A 17,507-nucleotide genomic window follows, 5' to 3' on the forward strand; every position below is an offset into this window, starting at 1 on the left:
CGTTTTGATCGGACGAACGTTTGTTTTGAATTTTTTTAAGAACACAAGTTTTATTTTTAATAAGCAACGCAGGCAACTGAATTATAGAATGTCGTTTATGAAGAGTTTGCAGTGAAATGTTCCTTTAATTTTTTTATGCACTTTTCGCTTCGTTTAGCCAGTTTTATCAATGCTTTTAAATGCGTAGATTGTAATAGAATGCTTTTTTCTTAAAGTACATTTGCAGTCTATCTTTGATTTTGCATAATTATCTGTGAAATTATTGTTAAACATAAACATTATGTTATACTACCCGAACGACGTACCAAACTTTGGCATACGCCACCTGGAAAAAAGGGAAATTGATGTCATATTGTGAGATAGTGAAACTTCTCCGGTTGTGACTACTAACATTGACAAAAATACGAATGTAATTTTCTCTGATTTTCCTATTAAGTTGAAACATCAAAGGTTAAAAAAACACCAAAAAACACGCACGAAAGACTATAACATTAAAATTTCTTAATTACAACAGTGGCAAGTACGTTAATCCATTGACAGTGTATAGAGATCCTTTAATAATGTAGAGAACAAAATAAAGTGCGGCTGGAAATGCATATGAAGAAACTTAGCTGTAATCAATTTCTTTGGAAGATAAGTCGATTCACCGGATTCGTGTGTCTTGAGAATTTATGCGTGACTTTATTCCACAACAATTCCAAATACTGGCGTATTTTGTGCACCGTGTTTAATCTTGGGATGCAAATCAACGTTTAAACTTTGAGAAGAGATCTTAAAAACAAAGTGCACATATACGTCATGTTCATGGCTGCATGAGCTGTAAGAACAATGCCTTATGTTCTGAAAAACTTTAATTTCAAATGACCAGGATGAGATCGGCATTGTCGTTTCTAGGTCTCCTGGCTTAGTTGCCGTTTGTTTACCTGCCTACAGCCGATGGGTTCTAGATTTAGTGGGGCTCAGGCTCAGTCTAACGGTCAACCTAATATATATATAGTTTTTCTTTCATACTAATTAGTCATTTAAGTTTATTCACACAACTTGAAAACCTTAAAAGACATCTTGGTCTTCTATTTCTCCTTCAATTTCCACCTAATGACTACCACGAACTTCAGAAACAAGCCAGTTCGGTATTTCAACTGCGCAAGCGCACACTGATATGGGTTACACGTCATCACCCACAAATTAGATCCAGGTTACACCAATTCTTGATGTTTTCTTCTTCATAAAATCTACAGATTGATTGAGCAGAGGTCTTGTTGCTGTACTCAGTAAACATGAATAACCTTGAACAGAAAAAAATGCTCACGGTGTTCAAGCTTGTGAATGTGTTAGTGATATGATACAAAGTGCGGGCATGTTGGGGACAAGCGTCACGAAAGGTTTTTTGGAGTAAAGTTTGCATGGTGAATGACGTGGAAGTCATTTTTTTAAACACAAAAAACTAACAACAAAACAATAACAAAATCAATATTATCCTTAAACAATTATCGAGAATATGGAAATGTCTGTTATGAAGTCACTCATATAGACCTATAGTCGAAGTAGATTTCTGTATAAAAAATGTTTTGAGAGGTAAATACGGCATAACTGTCGTTATCCAAGCCTAGTATAGGCCTATTATCCGAAGAATGAATCAAGATTTGCTACCGAAAAATCAGAATTTACTCAGAAGGCCAAAAAGTGGCCAATTGTCCTTTGTCAGAAAAGCAGGAAAACAGATCAAAAGATTTTGTTTCCAAGACGCAGAGGATCTGGTCAAGGCCCTGGTTTCGTTTGAAATCAACATCTCGACCATGGTGAACACTTCTGATCATGTTTGGCGGCCGCAAAGCTGATTTGACCTGCGTGTTGTCTCAGAGATGCCGGTTGAAGTTTGGACCCATTATCATCACGGTCGGCCTTTGTATGTGGTGACCTTTGTGCAAGCGACCCATCTCAGCCCCAACAAAACCAAATCAAAGTAAGAAAGTGAGTGCAAATTTTGTGAGCAGAACTTAATTCCTAATTTCCATTTTGAAGAGTGTATTTCCAAAACGTGACATATCCATTTGAAAAAGGTACACACTTTGCACCGGTAATGAAACTGTAAAGAATAAAATTAGTAGAACACCTGTTTCTATACTTATATACCAGCCGTCGACATTGCTTTTGGGCAGCCACTATAAAGGAGAGAGCAGTATTGCAAATGAGAACAATTCATAATGGCGTATATCGCGCTTTGAAATAAACTCTGCAAATATTTGTACATTATTGAAAGTTGTATACAAGACGTAAATATCAATGTATTTCAAGTCTCTCAGTTCTTTCTTGGTTTGTTCTTTATTTGAAATGTAAGGAACTTGGAGTCGTCACTGTTAAAGTTGAAGTTCGAGAAATAAAATTGTTTTAGTGCTGATAGGCATTACGGGTCAATCAATTCGATATGATTTCTTGAAGTTTGGTGCAAAGATGTTGCTGTACGACGTAGAACACAACAATTACGGGCCACATCACACTGATGCAAGTACCAGTGATGTAGTGCCTTGATGCTGGGCCTTGGCCTTAAGGCTGCCTTAAGGCTGGATTTTAGGGCCTTGGCCTTGGCCTCGAGGCTTGAGGGCTTAAGCCTTGGCCTTGGCCTTGGCCTTGAGGATTCAGGGCCTTGCAATTTTGAGTCAAGGCTCTTCAAGGCCCATAGATTTTTGCATTTTCTAGATAAATCTGTTCGAAATTGTGCTGTTACCATTTTAATCGTATTACCATGGAGGAGGGAAGCACCCTGTAGATTTGTGTGTTGGGCACACTTCCACTTTTATAGCATCACATGTTGTTACCATTGTAGTAGATTTGCTGCAAAAATATTCCATACACTTGTGGGGCTAATGAGATGATCACTTTAATTGCATATAACTATGGAATAGATCTGATTGGTTGTATATGTCTCCCTGATAAGTGCTAAAGATTTGCATGTATCTGTTTTAGATAATGCTGATATTTCTGACCATGTTGGGCCAGCAAATAAAATTTCCCAAATCAGTTTCTTGGATCCCCCTTTTGTTACACTTGGCAGAATTGTGTGTCAATATAGAAGTAAATCATTATTTTGTTTAGTTAAACCATATTGAAGACCTGAACTTATACTTTAATAGATACAGTGCAGTCATAAAACGGTGTAGGCCTATGCGAGCATGTTGATTGCAATTAAAGAAATGTTGTTCTTCGTAACGAGCAATTCGTGATGATAAGGGCGGATCCAGGGGCCAAAAGGGGCCATCCCAAAAAAAACCGAAACCATTTTTGTTTTTATGTGACGTCGTAATAAAGGCAGGCAATGAGTACACCACCATCTTTTCCTCAAAAAACATCGGTTAAAATGGTCAGAAATTGCCTCAAATCGCACCACAGAGCATCTCGAATCCAACAATTTTCAGGGCCCTGGGGGTCCTTATTCACAAAGCACCCGTAAATGCTTGCGGGCGCGCAACTTCCCCACAACCCTCACTTAAGCACTTGCGCGTTATTCACGAAGCCCCCTTAAATCTGCGTGTGCCCGTAAACCACCCTTAAATTTGCGGGACCTCCAGACGTCCCGCAAGCACACCACAACTTGCGTGGATCATCTCGATTGTCACAATGGCGGCACTCTTGGCATGTATTTTGGATCTACGAACTGAATCGACGTGCCGGTTCATCTTCCGTGACCGGATGAACCAACTATAGGATGAGTTAAAAAGAAAGTGACCGAATTTGAAAAATGTGTTCAAAATATTTGGCGCGTTCCATTTTCATGGGCGTAAATCGATGGGAGACAAGTCCTCCCCCCAGTTTTTTTTTTTTAGTGGCGGATATCATATCGTTGCCCCCCCCCACACACACACTTTTCTATCCCCGAATAAAAATTGTAGCCTACATAATGATTCTATAGTAGCTGATTCAATGACTCCAAACTCAAAAAATGATGTTTAAAGGATTATCTTTTGCTCACAAAAGTGGTTTGAGTGCTCAGAAATTGCCTCAGATCGCACCACAGAGCAAGCATCTAGAATCCAAAAAATTTCGGGGCCCGCTCCATGCCGTAATAGGTATGTCCTCCACTTTTGGGAAGCGACTGCCGCCCTTTTTTATGGGACGAAGTACATCTTATGGGATTTTAAGTGTGAACATTTCACTTAAATTGCACAGTCTAATCCTAAGTTATGTCTATTTCAATAAAACGATCACAAACTTGTTTACCACTCATCACGTGATGCAAACTGAACACCCATTGAGTACAATGAAACGTGGACTTTCCCACCTCCACTGAATGAAGAGCATGGGAAAGGATACAAAAATCCCATCAATATTTTTTTTTAAAAAGAGCTAACTTGTTTCTTATATATTGAAAGCACACATTCTGACAGTGGTTTCCGTCTTGAGTTCAATTATTAAAGGGAACCTGCAAAAAAATTTGTATTACTTAAATAGATAAAAAACAGCTTTCTTGCCATGTTACTTTGACTTTCAACCTTCTTTTGTAGTAGTCAAAGGGAGAAATTTCAACATTTTAATTTTTATGCTATTGAACAGTTCGATATTCATGAGCCAAAGCGTGATGTCATTCAAAGCAGAACAAAAGTGTCTCTACAGCTTTGTGTACAAATATATATCAAACTTTTCTTTATTTTCTTGCAGTAAGTTCCACTTTTTACTTGCTTATCATGTTAAACAGCTTGTTTGGACACTAGCAGTCGAGTCGCCACTAGTTTTTTCGAAGCTTTTTTGTGGGTAACTTTGAAGGAGTTATGTTTGTACTGTTCATATGCACTTTTGACAAGGAGTTCCTTGTGCGACAAAAGCAAAATAGCGCCCATAATAGGTTTTCCCGGCCAATTTCCTAAAATGTTCATTCACTTCTGAAAATCGGTCATTCATTTTCGTCTGAATTTGAATGCACGTCTTTAATCCCATTTCAATTCAACGAAAGTTCAATCGTTTTCATTGTCCGTGCATTCGGTTTTGAGAAACAGACGGCCAAATACGTTACCTGTGCATTCATTTACGCGAGCATACCTTTTCGCGCAGAGTTCTGGAATACAATTTCGTGAATGACTTAAACATTCAAACATTAGCAGATTGCATCACATAACATTAAACTAAAAGTGAAATAAAATGACTAATTTTTGAAATCGCCCTCTAAAAGCGAAAAGGAAGTCTTGTAAACGAATCTGAATGAGCATAAACGAAATGTGCTGCTCAATCACTTAATTGATTGAATGGAAATGAAATCGAATGCTCTGATAGCGGAAATGCATGAAACGCGTGTTCAGAGCGATTCTCAAATTCAGACGAAAATGAATGACCGATTTTCAGAAGTGAATGAACATTTCAGGAAATTGGCTGGGAAAATCTATATATATGCTACCATAAACAGAGCCCCCTAACGTCATCTGGTGTGTCCAGCCTCCCCCCCCCCCCCTTTCGCCCCCGAATTTCCACAAGTGGAGGATTTGGGGTCATATCCACCCCCAATCTTCGACACGGATGTACCCCATGGCCCAAGGATGACCAAACACTAAATACTGAATTTACATGTTAACTATAAACTTCATCCCCCCCCCCCCAAAAAAGGAGAAAATGCAACTGACTTCCCTTTTTGACTCCCTGCAATTACAATGAAAATCACGAAAACACAAATTCAATGGAAAGCCTTGTCCCGAGATATAGGCCTAATTAAAGAGACAATTTTATTTACATTGATTTCGGCAATAACATCAAGTTTGATTGACACAACTGTAAAATAATTATTATTTTATATTTAAAAAAAAACAGAAAAAACTTAAAACGAACACGTGTGAATACTTTTAATCACAATCGATATAGAGAAAAGTGCAGCACTCAGAGCAAACTGCAAACCTTGGTATATTAAATAATTTTCCCTCAGAAGGACCATCAAAATACATGTATTAGCTCATAGCCAGCACTTCTCCAATTGATTAATTGTTTAGTCTTTGCAATTTGCAATCTTTCTCCTTTTTTACACAAATTTTCATAATTCAACAAGTATATTTGCAATGTGTGTTTCTATCATAAAATAATGTCGGTCTTGTGTTTCCATCACACATCTCTAAAAAATAAATCCTACTATTCAGGCCACCTTGGTAACATGCACTGCGTTTATATATAAACATGTATGTTTACCATAAACACCTGCGTGTTACTAAGGTAGTGTGAATAGGCCTAAGCCTACACAAGTTCAACCCTGCACGTCGTCCTTTCTTCTCGTAACCATAACTGTAAACCATTTCACAAAATTGTTTGTCTGGAGTTTCTGAATCTTTAATAGCCTATACAACATTTATTTTTAGCTGCACCACCCGGATCGTGAATCAAGTGCTGTCAAACCAAAAGGACATGAGTCATTCGCATTATTGTTAAACCTAAACTGCGAGGGGAATTTCAGGCGACGACTTTCTTTGATCTCATTTGCAATTGGTTAGGCCAAAAAAAAAAAAGTCTCCGGTTTCTGGTATGCGCGCGCGTCGCTGTAGCCATGCGCGTCGGCAAAATGCAAAAGGTTTTTTTTCAATGAAAGATGATGTCTCAAAACCGCCAAACTCACTGGTTTGACTGGAATCCTGCTGCTGCACATTTTAAACGTGTTTTTAGATGAGTTATGGTCGAGAATAAGCTTTATGTGGCCTCTCTGGACTCCCAATCCCATATAGGCCTAGGCCTATTTGTACTAAGTTTAGTCGGGCACCATTTGCAGTCATCAGCCGACATTTGAAGCAAAAAAGTCGGGTAAAAAAAAAAAAGCCGCGTCGCCGCACGACTTTTTGGGCAAGCTCCATACCAGAAACCGGCAACTTTTTTTGGGGGGGGGGGGGGGGCTTACATGCGATTGTATTGATGAAAGGATTTGCTAACAATTGAAAAACTACCACTTTCTTGTCACTTCCAACGAAAACAAGTATTACGATCTTGTATGTATTGTTGCGACACATAATAATGTGCAAGAGAACAAGATGAGCTGAATTTCCACTGCATGTTTCCTTTAAAGTCTTGTTGGCATTTTAAAGTTTGTCTGTAATATGATTCTCACTAAACTCAATAGCTTCCAATGACATTCAAGGACAGCTATAAAAATGGGCTACGTTTGTAACACATGCATAACTTCTGAAAGCATTGATAAATTTTTGTGATTCATTTTTTTTTCTTTAAATGAGTGGAAGAACATGCTCTTAAAGACATGCTTGATTGGTGTTGATTGTTTGCTCAGAAAACAAAGAAAAGTTAATCTTTAATCGACTCTACGAGCAAGAACTCTGAAATGGGATAAATGTCTTGGCATGTGTTTTTTTTTATGTTCAACCAATTAGTTGCGGGTGCCCGCAACATGCGGGTCCACTAAGGGAACTCTAAGGGTGCTTCGTGAATACCACTTAACGCAAGTCTTACGTGCCCTTAACATCCACTTACGGGTCCCCGCAACGCAAACATTTACGGGTGCTTTGTGAATAAGCACCCAGGTGGCCCTTAAGCGGGCCCCGAAGCCCAAGCCGTAATTTTTTGACCCCCTTTTTTTTGGGGGGGGGGGGACCAACATTTCTTTGCCCCCCCCCCCCCCAAAAAAAATGTGTTCTGGATCCGCCCTTGCGTGATAATGTGTCACTCATGTGACTATAATTAGTTCTATATCAGTGGTCATTAAATAAAACTTGGCCTTGGCCTTGGCCTTGAGGGTTAAGCCTTGGCCTTGGCCTCGAGGCTTGGGGGTCAAAGCCTTGGCCTTGGCCTTGGTCTTGAGGGTCAAAGCCTTGGCCTTGGCCTTGGCCTTGAGGGTCAAAGCCTTTGCTCCAACACTGGCAAGTACCAAAAACTTCGCGTGCGAGACTTCCTTGACCTCAAGATCCAGGATCACTTTCAAAAAAAGTATCTCCTGCAAGTATGGATACAGAATTAAAAAAACAAACAAAAAAAACAGTGGGCACATACTTGACTATATAATTCTATATTTTTGGGCTCAAGTTCACGTGATTATTGCATGGCTGTCATTATTGGCTGTCATTAATACTTCCATTATTATGCATGGCTGTCATTATTGGTTTCGTGCCAAACTTAGCTGTATAAAGGCGCGACGCGCTGTCAGATCCTTTCCATCAGCTGTGAGTGCACGTCCAGTATTCACAAGATAAAGAACTTACTGCGACTTTTGCGAGAGCTAGAGACGGTACAACCACGTACAAGTCAGGTATAGTCATATTTCATGTGTAGGGTTCTACCAGCGAATCTGGTTTGCATATATATCATTATTACGCATTTTGAGTCAGTAACTTTGAGTCGGTTCGGGTAGGTTTTACCTTATTTTTTTGTCGGGTCGGGGTCGGGTCGGTTTGAGGGAGTTAAGATCTGTTTCGGTTCGGATTCGGTTTAGGCCCCTATATCTCTAATGTTTCGGGCCGGTTTGGCCTGGTCGACCCGACCCGATGCACATCATTAATGTATACATGGGCGGAGATCTCGGGCGGGATGGGTCCCCAACTCATGTTTTTTGGGGGCGGGGAACGCCATGTCCCCCCCCCCTCCCGCCCCCCCCCCCGATAATTTATCCCAGTGCGTATAGGTTAGGCCTAACCAAGGGGCCATTCAGAATTTTCAATGTTTTAAAATTTCGACTTTTTTTCCAAATTATTTTGACCCACCCACCCACCCCTAATTTCGATTAATAAAAAACTGAACATGTACATGTACATGCACTTGCATGTACATGTACTTGAACACCATGATGTACATGTGTGTCTAGTTCAGTGACGGCGTGAAGTTGTCGGTCTGGTGACTGCTCTATGTTCCGACACCCCTATATTCCGACAACCTAGATTGTGTTACTCCCGGTTAGGGTTAGGGTGAGGGTTAGGGTTAGGGTTAGGGTTAGGGTTAGGAATAGGAATATGTGCAGTCGGAACATAGGGGTGTCGGAACATAGAGGTGTAACCGTCGGTCTTCCTCTTTTGCACTGGTGACCTTCAGTTTTCTTGTGTTTTGCCAGCTGATATGCTGTTGGGAATGACAGGTTGCAGTTTTGGAAGCCACAAAGATGACCGTGGTTTTGTCGTTTTCTGGATGAGGTGGATGACATGTGACACACGAGGTTGTGCCTGTCACGTGAGGTAGCTGAGAAAAACATTCGCTCGTACCCCCCCCCCCCCCCCCGCCCTGTTTGCAGGGCGGGGGTACGAGCGAAAGAAAACATCAGGTTTGGGCAGACATCACATCACAGGCTGCGGTCCTCGTAGTCTTGGAGTCCAGTGGTTGAATAGTCCAGTTTGTATAGCGATTGGATACACGTAGGCCTACATGACGTACATGTACAGTACACAGTGGCGTAGCCACGGGGGGGGGGGGGGGGCGGCGTAGGGGGGCGACAGCCCCCCCCCCCCCCCCAGTCGCCCCTCCCCCCCCCCACCCACTGAGATTTTGAGTTTCTAAAAAAATTATCATTGATCTACATGACGCCCCCCATGAAATGTTCCAGCCCCCAGCGCCCCCCCCCCCCCCCCCCCCCACTGAAAAATTCCTGGCTGCGCCACTGGCCCCGGTTGACCATGCACACCATGGCTCGAACTATAGTGTGATCCGGTACACTCGCTGGCCCCGTCCAGCTGTTGCTTCCCCGTCACTGTAGCGGTCCGCTCCCGCTTCAGTCCGGCCGTCTCTGCGAAGCGAAAGCTCGTACCGTGTCCACTCGGTTCAGCTAGAATTTTTGGCATACTTGGTTCCCCCAGTTAGTGTTGTGAGACTCCGACACCGGTGTTGAAACCAAGGAAAAGCCTGACGTTGGAGGAATCCCCACGAATTAAATAAACCAGTAAAGTCACTGTGTGAAAGTTCTGTTTAGATAATAATGTTGATTCTAATATAAAGTTAATGAACTCATGGGGAATGCAACAATAATTTCAGGAATGAATTGCAGGGCATCTCCGTCGCACAGCCTTTAACGTTTCACCACTTGAAACTTAGAACTGATAGGCCTAGACACATGGATTACAAGATAATAGAACTGTTCAATTGCCTCATTGATGTTCTCCGAAGTCACCGTGTTAAAATTAGAAAAAGTTTTAACTATTGAAGGTTGTGAATCTTATCTTTCAAAACTGAGGGAGGAATTATTGCAGTCATATTTATTTTATCGTCAATGTAAAATTGTGTCTTATTTCATTTTGTTCCCGGGTATTTTCTTGTTGTTTCTTTAGTGTGTGTATTTAATGTGAGTGTAGACCTATGTATGTTAACTAGGTTGTTTGTTTTTATGGTTTGCATTTTTCTCTCTGGGGCTTTAAAAATAACATCTTCATGGATTCCCAGCACAACTCCTCACAATAAGCCCAGTGTTAACAATATTTCTCGTTGTGGGTCTGAAATTGAAAATTGTCGGTTTGTGTATTATGAATATAATCAAGTAAAATTATTTATGCAGTATTTTGCCCATTTCTCTCAAAATTGCATATTGTAATATTGTACATTTTATCAATTTGCTAGAATATGTGATACCTCACCAACAAGTATCTTTTAACGAAATTCAATCAGAATATTTATCAACTTTTTAAAAAAATTTAGTTGTTGTGTTACTTGTTGGTGTCCCTGCCACACTGTACGATGGTGTAGCCGTGCGTTATGCACGTGGATTGTTTGCTTTCGTTTTGACGGGGTTTTTACTGAACAGAGTCTGGTGACTGTATATAGAAATTTCTTTGAATAAAAGTCGAATCGTTCAGTTCGTGTGCACTTGTTATGCAAAGCAGGGGCAGTGGTTCAAGGATATCTATGTCGACTTGCAGAAAGTGTGAAAGAACGCGACTTGAATTCTTTTATGTGTTCACAATACAACGACGCTGTTTAGTTATTTCACTGTGTGACACAGTGAGAAATTTTGGAATCATAATGGCGTCAGCGATACTTGCTGGGCAGTGGCGTCGCCAAGGGGGGGCCAGGGGGGGCACGTGCCCCCCCCCCTGGGAAACCTAGTGCCCCCCGAGTTCCCCCCCATCAAATGCTGGTGCCCCCCCCCCCCCCCATCCTCTGCAAAATTCTGCGCGTTGTTAAAATCATTACCTCAAAAATAGCAATTTCTGGAGATATCTTCAGATCGAATTTAGCATCAAATGTGGCACCATTTTGCATCTAGCCCATCCTCCGTATGCGAAAATTTTCCAAAGGGGAGGGGGGCACCCCCTCCCCTTAGACCCCTCCTCCAGGACGGCGATCCGTATCCACCTAAGTGCCCCCCCCCCCATCAAATGCTGGTGCCCCCCCCTGTGCCCCCCCAGACTGAAAAGTCTGGTGACGCCACTGTTGCTGGGGAGCTCTTGCGTACGACTTTCTGTAATTTGGTACTGTTGTTTCCAGGACAATTGTGTGTACGGTAACCCGACGTACCCAGATTTTTAAAGACGAAATTGCCGACCTCAAACTTGTTAGTGCCATATTTGGCAACTATATGTGCGTTATTAGTTTAATTTAACAAATGAACAGGTTAATTAAACATAGTACCATTGAAGGTATCTAAAAGTAAACATAACAGCATAGAAGACCGACAGACGAACATGAAATGTTACAAAATAAACATATTTGTCTGGATAATTTTTTAGGGCGTTACCGGCAAGTTAACACAAACTTGGTGTCAAATAGATCATGGGAGTTACTTTTCATACAAGTTTACATAAACTTTAACTGTATGACCTGCAGTGGCGTAGCCACGGGGGAGGGGGGGGGGGCGCGTGGGGGGCGACAGCCCCCCCCATGAAACCTTGTCGCCCCCCAAGTCGCCTCCCCCACTGAGATTTTGAGTTTCTTAAAAAATTATCATTGATCTACATGACGCCCCCCTCCCCATGAAATGTTCCAGCCCCCCCCCCCCAGCGGGCCCCCCCCCCCCCCCCCCCCACTGAAAAAAATCCTGGCTACGCCACTGACAGTACATACACAAAGTTGGAAAAGAAACACGCATCGCGATATCGGAACGCTTGCGCGTAGTTCAGGCAAGTCAAAAGATCTATCTTTCTTTGTTTTTTTAAATCTTTTTTCCATGGAAAGTGAATTTCGATTTTCAATTATTTAGCTTGACCCACCCCCCCACAATTTGGAAAAAAGATCGAAATTTTAAAACATTGAAAACTCTGAATGGCCCCCAAAATGAAAATAAAGTCTTGATGTATGATTTCTCAATAGTAAAAACCACAGAGAAATTGCTTGTCGGCATCGCTTTTCACTTAAATGCATATATGCGGAAAATGAGCGTAATACGACGTGCATGTATAAAATAAATATAAGTGCACATTTATTTCGTGTGTACCCCCTTGCTTTTCTAAATTCCACAGTTATGTAGCTGGTCAGGTGGACGTGGCCCCAGTCCCCCCTCCCCCTCCCCCCACCCGCCGCCAAACAAGAATTCGCTGCTCGCTGGTTGCATAGGCCACGTAGGTGAAGAAAAAAATCCTGGCAGTGCCAAACTAAAAATGTACAGAAAAGTAATTTCATTTCATTTGTGTATCTGTTGACAGTATGAAGAACCTGGTGTTGCTCTTCGTAGCCCTGGCCTCTCCGGCATTAGTATGGTGCGCATGCAGCGATTACCTGAGTGACTTACAGGACGAACCGTCAGGTCTTAGCCCTTGCCCCTGCACCGCATCACAGGCCAGAGATGATTCCGACTTCGAGGCGTCCAATTGGTTCATACGTACCTACCACCCCGGCGCTGCTTCCTGCTATAGATCGGCAAGACCGTCATCTTCGGGCTCTGTCCAACAGTGCTGTTACCGATCCAGTGGGAGTATCATTTCTAGTTTTCCTGGCGGAGGAACTGCCGATCGATACAGCCTCAATCTTAGTTTTCGGCTGCACAGGCGGTATGATGTTGTTCCATGGGACGCATGCTGCCATGGTAAGCTGTATTCGTCTGACTGTGCAACATACTTCCGATACCGCCCGATCGATGACTGCTCCGGGTAAGTGTGTAGTGAAATCCAATGCTTTCCCATGGGGCCCAGTAAAGAGAGGACAATGTGAAGAAATTACAGTTTTAGAGGTGGGAGGAAAACCCCAGAAGAATATTCTGAGGAAAACCCACGGAATCAGGTAGGGACCGAAAGCCCAATCCACACATTGGCCCAGGGACAGGAGTCGAACCCGGGTCACAGTGGTGGAAGGCGATCGAGGCAAGTACCGCTATGCCAACCTGACTCCCGTTTCGTTATGAACAACAGTCAACATGTTGGGGGGGGGGGGTGTTCTGTTAGTTCAAAATACGGGGAAATAAGTGAGGGCATTTCATTTTATAGTGCATCAATACATGATAATTGACAGAAACAACATTCTTATATATTTTTTGCTTTTTGTGTGAAGAAGTTACTTATTGTGTAATTACCTGTGACTCCTTTCCGCTACAGATATCGTGGCTAGAGTGACGACCAGACAAGACTTGTGGCTTGGTGGCTCTGTTTGCTCATCTCCACCAAAATGTGACCACTAGCTTTGGCGATTTGGCCATCTAAAATCTAAAAGTATACAATTTAAACAGTTCTTGGACTGTTGTTTCACGAAATTTGGTAACATTAAAATTTGCTTTAATGATAATGTATTAATATTATTAATACATAAACCAATTACGTCACAATAACCTCTATGTTAAAAAATCGCCATGTTGCCAATCATTTCTTGCATGTCATTATGTACTGTTACCGCAAAAAAATGTAATAAAGGATATATAATTTGTTTTTGATCTGAACATCAAAAGTGCACGTTTTATTAGCCCAAATCCTTAACTTCTTTCTTTGGGTGCACGATTAACACGTTGTCCTCAGCAAACTTATATATTGTTGTCCAATGTTACATTCTGAATGCATTTAGGATTCATTTACACAAATCGGTTTATTATTCCTTCAAGTCACAAATCACGTGAAACATCAGACGCCTAGCAAAGCAATCAACTGAACTAGAATATACCGTTTATGAACATTTGCAGTAATGTGTTCATTTTAATGCTTTTTTAAGTACTTTTTTTGCTTCGTATGTACCCAGTTTATAATGCATTTAATGTTTAATTATAGTATTCTGCTCTGCATAGATTGTAATAGAAGGCTTAAAGTACATTTGCAGCCTGTTTTTGATTATGCATGTCTGTGATATGTGATATGTTGAACAGATGTGATATGTTAAACGTTAAACATTATACTTTGACTTATTGATGATATAATTACAACACATCAGCCAATTACTTCACAATAATCGCCATGTTGCCAATAATTTCGTGCATGTTCTATTTTACCGTTACAAGGATGAGTCACGTTTTGATCGGACGAACGTTTGTTTTGAATTTTTTTAAGAACACAAGTTTTATTTTTAATAAGCAACGCAGGCAACTGAATTATAGAATGTCGTTTATGAAGAGTTTGCAGTGAAATGTTCCTTTAATTTTTTTATGCACTTTTCGCTTCGTTTAGCCAGTTTTATCAATGCTTTTAAATGCGTAGATTGTAATAGAATGCTTTTTTCTTAAAGTACATTTGCAGTCTATCTTTGATTTTGCATAATTATCTGTGAAATTATTGTTAAACATTAACATTATGTTATACTACCCGAACGACGTACCAAACTTTGGCATACGCCACCTGGAAAAAAGGGAAATTGATGTCAAATTGTGAGATAGTGAAACTTCTCCGGTTGTGACTACTAACATTGACAAAAATACGAATGTAATTTTCTCTGATTTTCCTATTAAGTTGAAACATCAAAGGTTAAAAAACCCCAAAACACGCACGAAAGACTATACCATTAAAATTTCTTAATTAAAACCGTGGCAAGTGCGTTAATCCAGTCAAATAAAAAAAAACAGTGGGCACATACTTGCCTATATAATTCTATATTTTTGGGCTCAAGTTCACGTGATTATTGCATGGCTGTCATTATTGGCTGTCATTAATACTTCCATTATTTTGCATGGCTGTCATTATTGGTTTCGTGCCAAACTTAGCTGTATAAAGGCGCGACGCGCTGTCAGATCCTTTCCATCAGCTGTGAGTGCACGTCCAGTATTCACAAGATAAAAAACTTACTGCGACTTTTGTGAGAGCTAGAGACATACAACCACGTACAAGTCAGGTAAAGTCATATTTCACGTGTAGGGTTCTACCAGCGAATCTGGTTTGCATATCATTATTACGCATTTTGAGTCAGTAACTTTGAGTCGGTACGGGTCGGTTTTACCTTATTTTTTTGGTCAGGTCGGGTCGGGTCGGTTTGAGGGAGTTAAGATCGGTTTCGGTTCGGATTCGGTTTATATCTCTAATGTTTCGGGTCGGTTTGGCCTGGTCGACCCGACCCGATGCACATCATTAATGCATACATGGGCGGAGATCTCGGGCGGGATGGGTCCCCAACTAATGTTTTTTTGGGGGGCGGGGAACGCCATGTCCCCCCCCCCTCCCGCCCCCCCCCCGATAATTTATCCCAGTGCGTATAGGTTAGGCCTAACCAAAATGAAAATAAAGTCTTGATGTATATTTCTCAATAGTAAAAACCTCAGAGAAATTGCTTGTCGGCATCGCTTTTCACTTAAATGCATATATGCGGAAAATGAGCGTAATACGACGTGCATGTATAAAATAAATATAAGTACACATTTATTTCATGTGTACCCCCTTGCTTTTCTAAATCCCACAGTTATGTAGCTGGTCAGGTGGACGTGGCCCCAGTCCCCCCCCCCCCCCCCCCCCCCCCCCCCCCCCCCCCCACCCGCCGCCCAACAAGAAATCGCTGCTCGCTGGTTGCATAAGCTACGTAGGTGAAGAAAAAAAATCTTTGCAGTGCCATACTAAAAATGTAAAGAAAAGTAATTTCATTTCATTTGTGTATTTGTTGACAGTATGAAGACCCTGGTGTTACTGTTCGTAGCCCTGGCCTCTCCGGCATTAGTGTGGTGCGCATGCAGCGATTACCTGAGTGACTTACAGGACGAACCGTCAGGTCTTAGCCCTTGCCCCTGCACCGCATCACAGGCCAGAGATGATTCCGACTTCGAGGCGTCCAATTGGTTCATAGGTACCTACCACCCCGGCGCTGATTCCTGCTACAGATCGGTAAGCCCGTCATCTTCGGGCTCTGGCCAACAGTGCTGTTACAGCAGCACTGGGCGTATCATTACTAGTTCTCCTGGCGGAGGAACTGCCGATCGATACAGCCCCAATTATAGTTTTTGGCGGCACAGGCGGTATGATGTTGTTCCATGGAACGCATGCTGCAGTGGTAAGGTGGATTCGTCTGACTGTGCGACATACTTCCGATACCGCCCGATCGATAACTGCTCCGGGTAAGTGTGTAGTGAAATCCAATGCTTTCCCATGGGGGCCCAGTAAAAAGAGGACAATGTGAAGAAATTACAGTTTTAGAGGTGGGAGGAAAACCCCAGAAGAATATTCTGAGGAAAACCCACGGAATCAGGTAGGGACCGAAAGCCCAATCCACACATTGGCCCAGGGACAGGAGTCGAACCCGGGTCAAAGTGGTGGAAGGTGATCGAGGCAAGTACCGCTATGCCAACCTGACTCCCGTTTTGTTATGAACAACAGTCAACATGTTGGGGGGTGTTCTGTTAGTTCAAAATACGGGGAAATAAGTGAGGGCATTTTATTTTATAGTGCATCAATGCATGATAATTGACAGAAACAACATTCTAATATATTTTTTTGCTTTTTGTGTGAAGAAGTTACTTATTGTGTAATTACCTGTGACTCCTTTCCGCTACAGATACAGTGGCTAGAGTGACGACCAGACAAGACTTGTGGCTTGGTGGCTCTGTTTTGCTCATCTCCACCAAAATGTGACCACTAGCTTTGGCGATTTGGCCATCTAAAATCTAAAAGTATACAATTTAAACAGTTCTTGGACTGTTGTTTCACGAAATTTGGTAACATTAAAATTTGCTTTAATGATAATGTATTAATATTATTAATACATAAACCAATTACGTAACAATAACCTCTATGTTAAAAAATCGCCATGTTGCCAATCATTTCTCGCATGTCATAGTGTACTGTTACCGCAAAAAAATGTAATAAAGGATATATAATTTGTTTTTGATCTGAACATCAAAAGTGCACGTTTTATTAGCCCAAATCCTTAACTTCTTTCTTTGGGTGCGAGATTAACACGTTGTCCTCAGCAAACTTATATATTGGTGTCCAATGTTACATTCTGAATGCATTTAGGATTCATTGACACAAATCGGTTGATTATTCCTTCAAGTCACAAATCTCGTGAAACATCAGACGACTAGCAAAGCAAGCAACTGAACTAGAATATACCGTTTATGAACATTTGCAGTAAAGTGTTCATTTTAATGCTTTTTTAAGTACTTTTTTTCCTTCGTATGTACTCAGTTTATAATGCATTTAATGTTTAATTATAGTATTCTGCTCTGCATAGATTGTAATAGAAGGCTCAAGGTACATATGCAGCCCGTTTTTGATTATGCATGTCTGTGATATGTGATATGC

At 41.5% G+C, this 17,507-nt stretch overlaps 1 protein-coding gene across 2 annotated transcripts; it reads left to right on the plus strand.

Moving 5' to 3' along the window:
• The first annotated feature begins 8,065 nt into the window (after positions 1-8,065).
• LOC119740138 (sushi domain-containing protein 2-like) lies at positions 8,066-17,105 on the plus strand. 2 transcript variants are annotated; one of them, XM_038215347.1, is made up of 3 exons: positions 8,066-8,212; positions 15,878-16,321; positions 16,759-17,105. In XM_038215347.1, exons 2-3 carry the CDS (start codon positions 15,879-15,881, stop codon positions 16,769-16,771), a joined length of 456 nt encoding a protein of 151 aa, XP_038071275.1. In that variant the 5' UTR covers positions 8,066-8,212; position 15,878; the 3' UTR covers positions 16,772-17,105. The 2 variants fall into 2 exon arrangements, with proteins under 2 accessions (XP_038071275.1, XP_038071276.1); XM_038215348.1 differs by lacking the exon at positions 8,066-8,212 and adding an exon at positions 15,008-15,114.
• Positions 17,106-17,507: the final 402 nt, after the last annotated feature.

This window comes from Patiria miniata, unplaced genomic scaffold, assembly GCF_015706575.1.
Source record: "Patiria miniata isolate m_02_andy unplaced genomic scaffold, ASM1570657v1 HiC_scaffold_4, whole genome shotgun sequence".
In the NCBI taxonomy this organism is placed as follows: Eukaryota; Metazoa; Echinodermata; class Asteroidea; order Valvatida; family Asterinidae; genus Patiria; species Patiria miniata.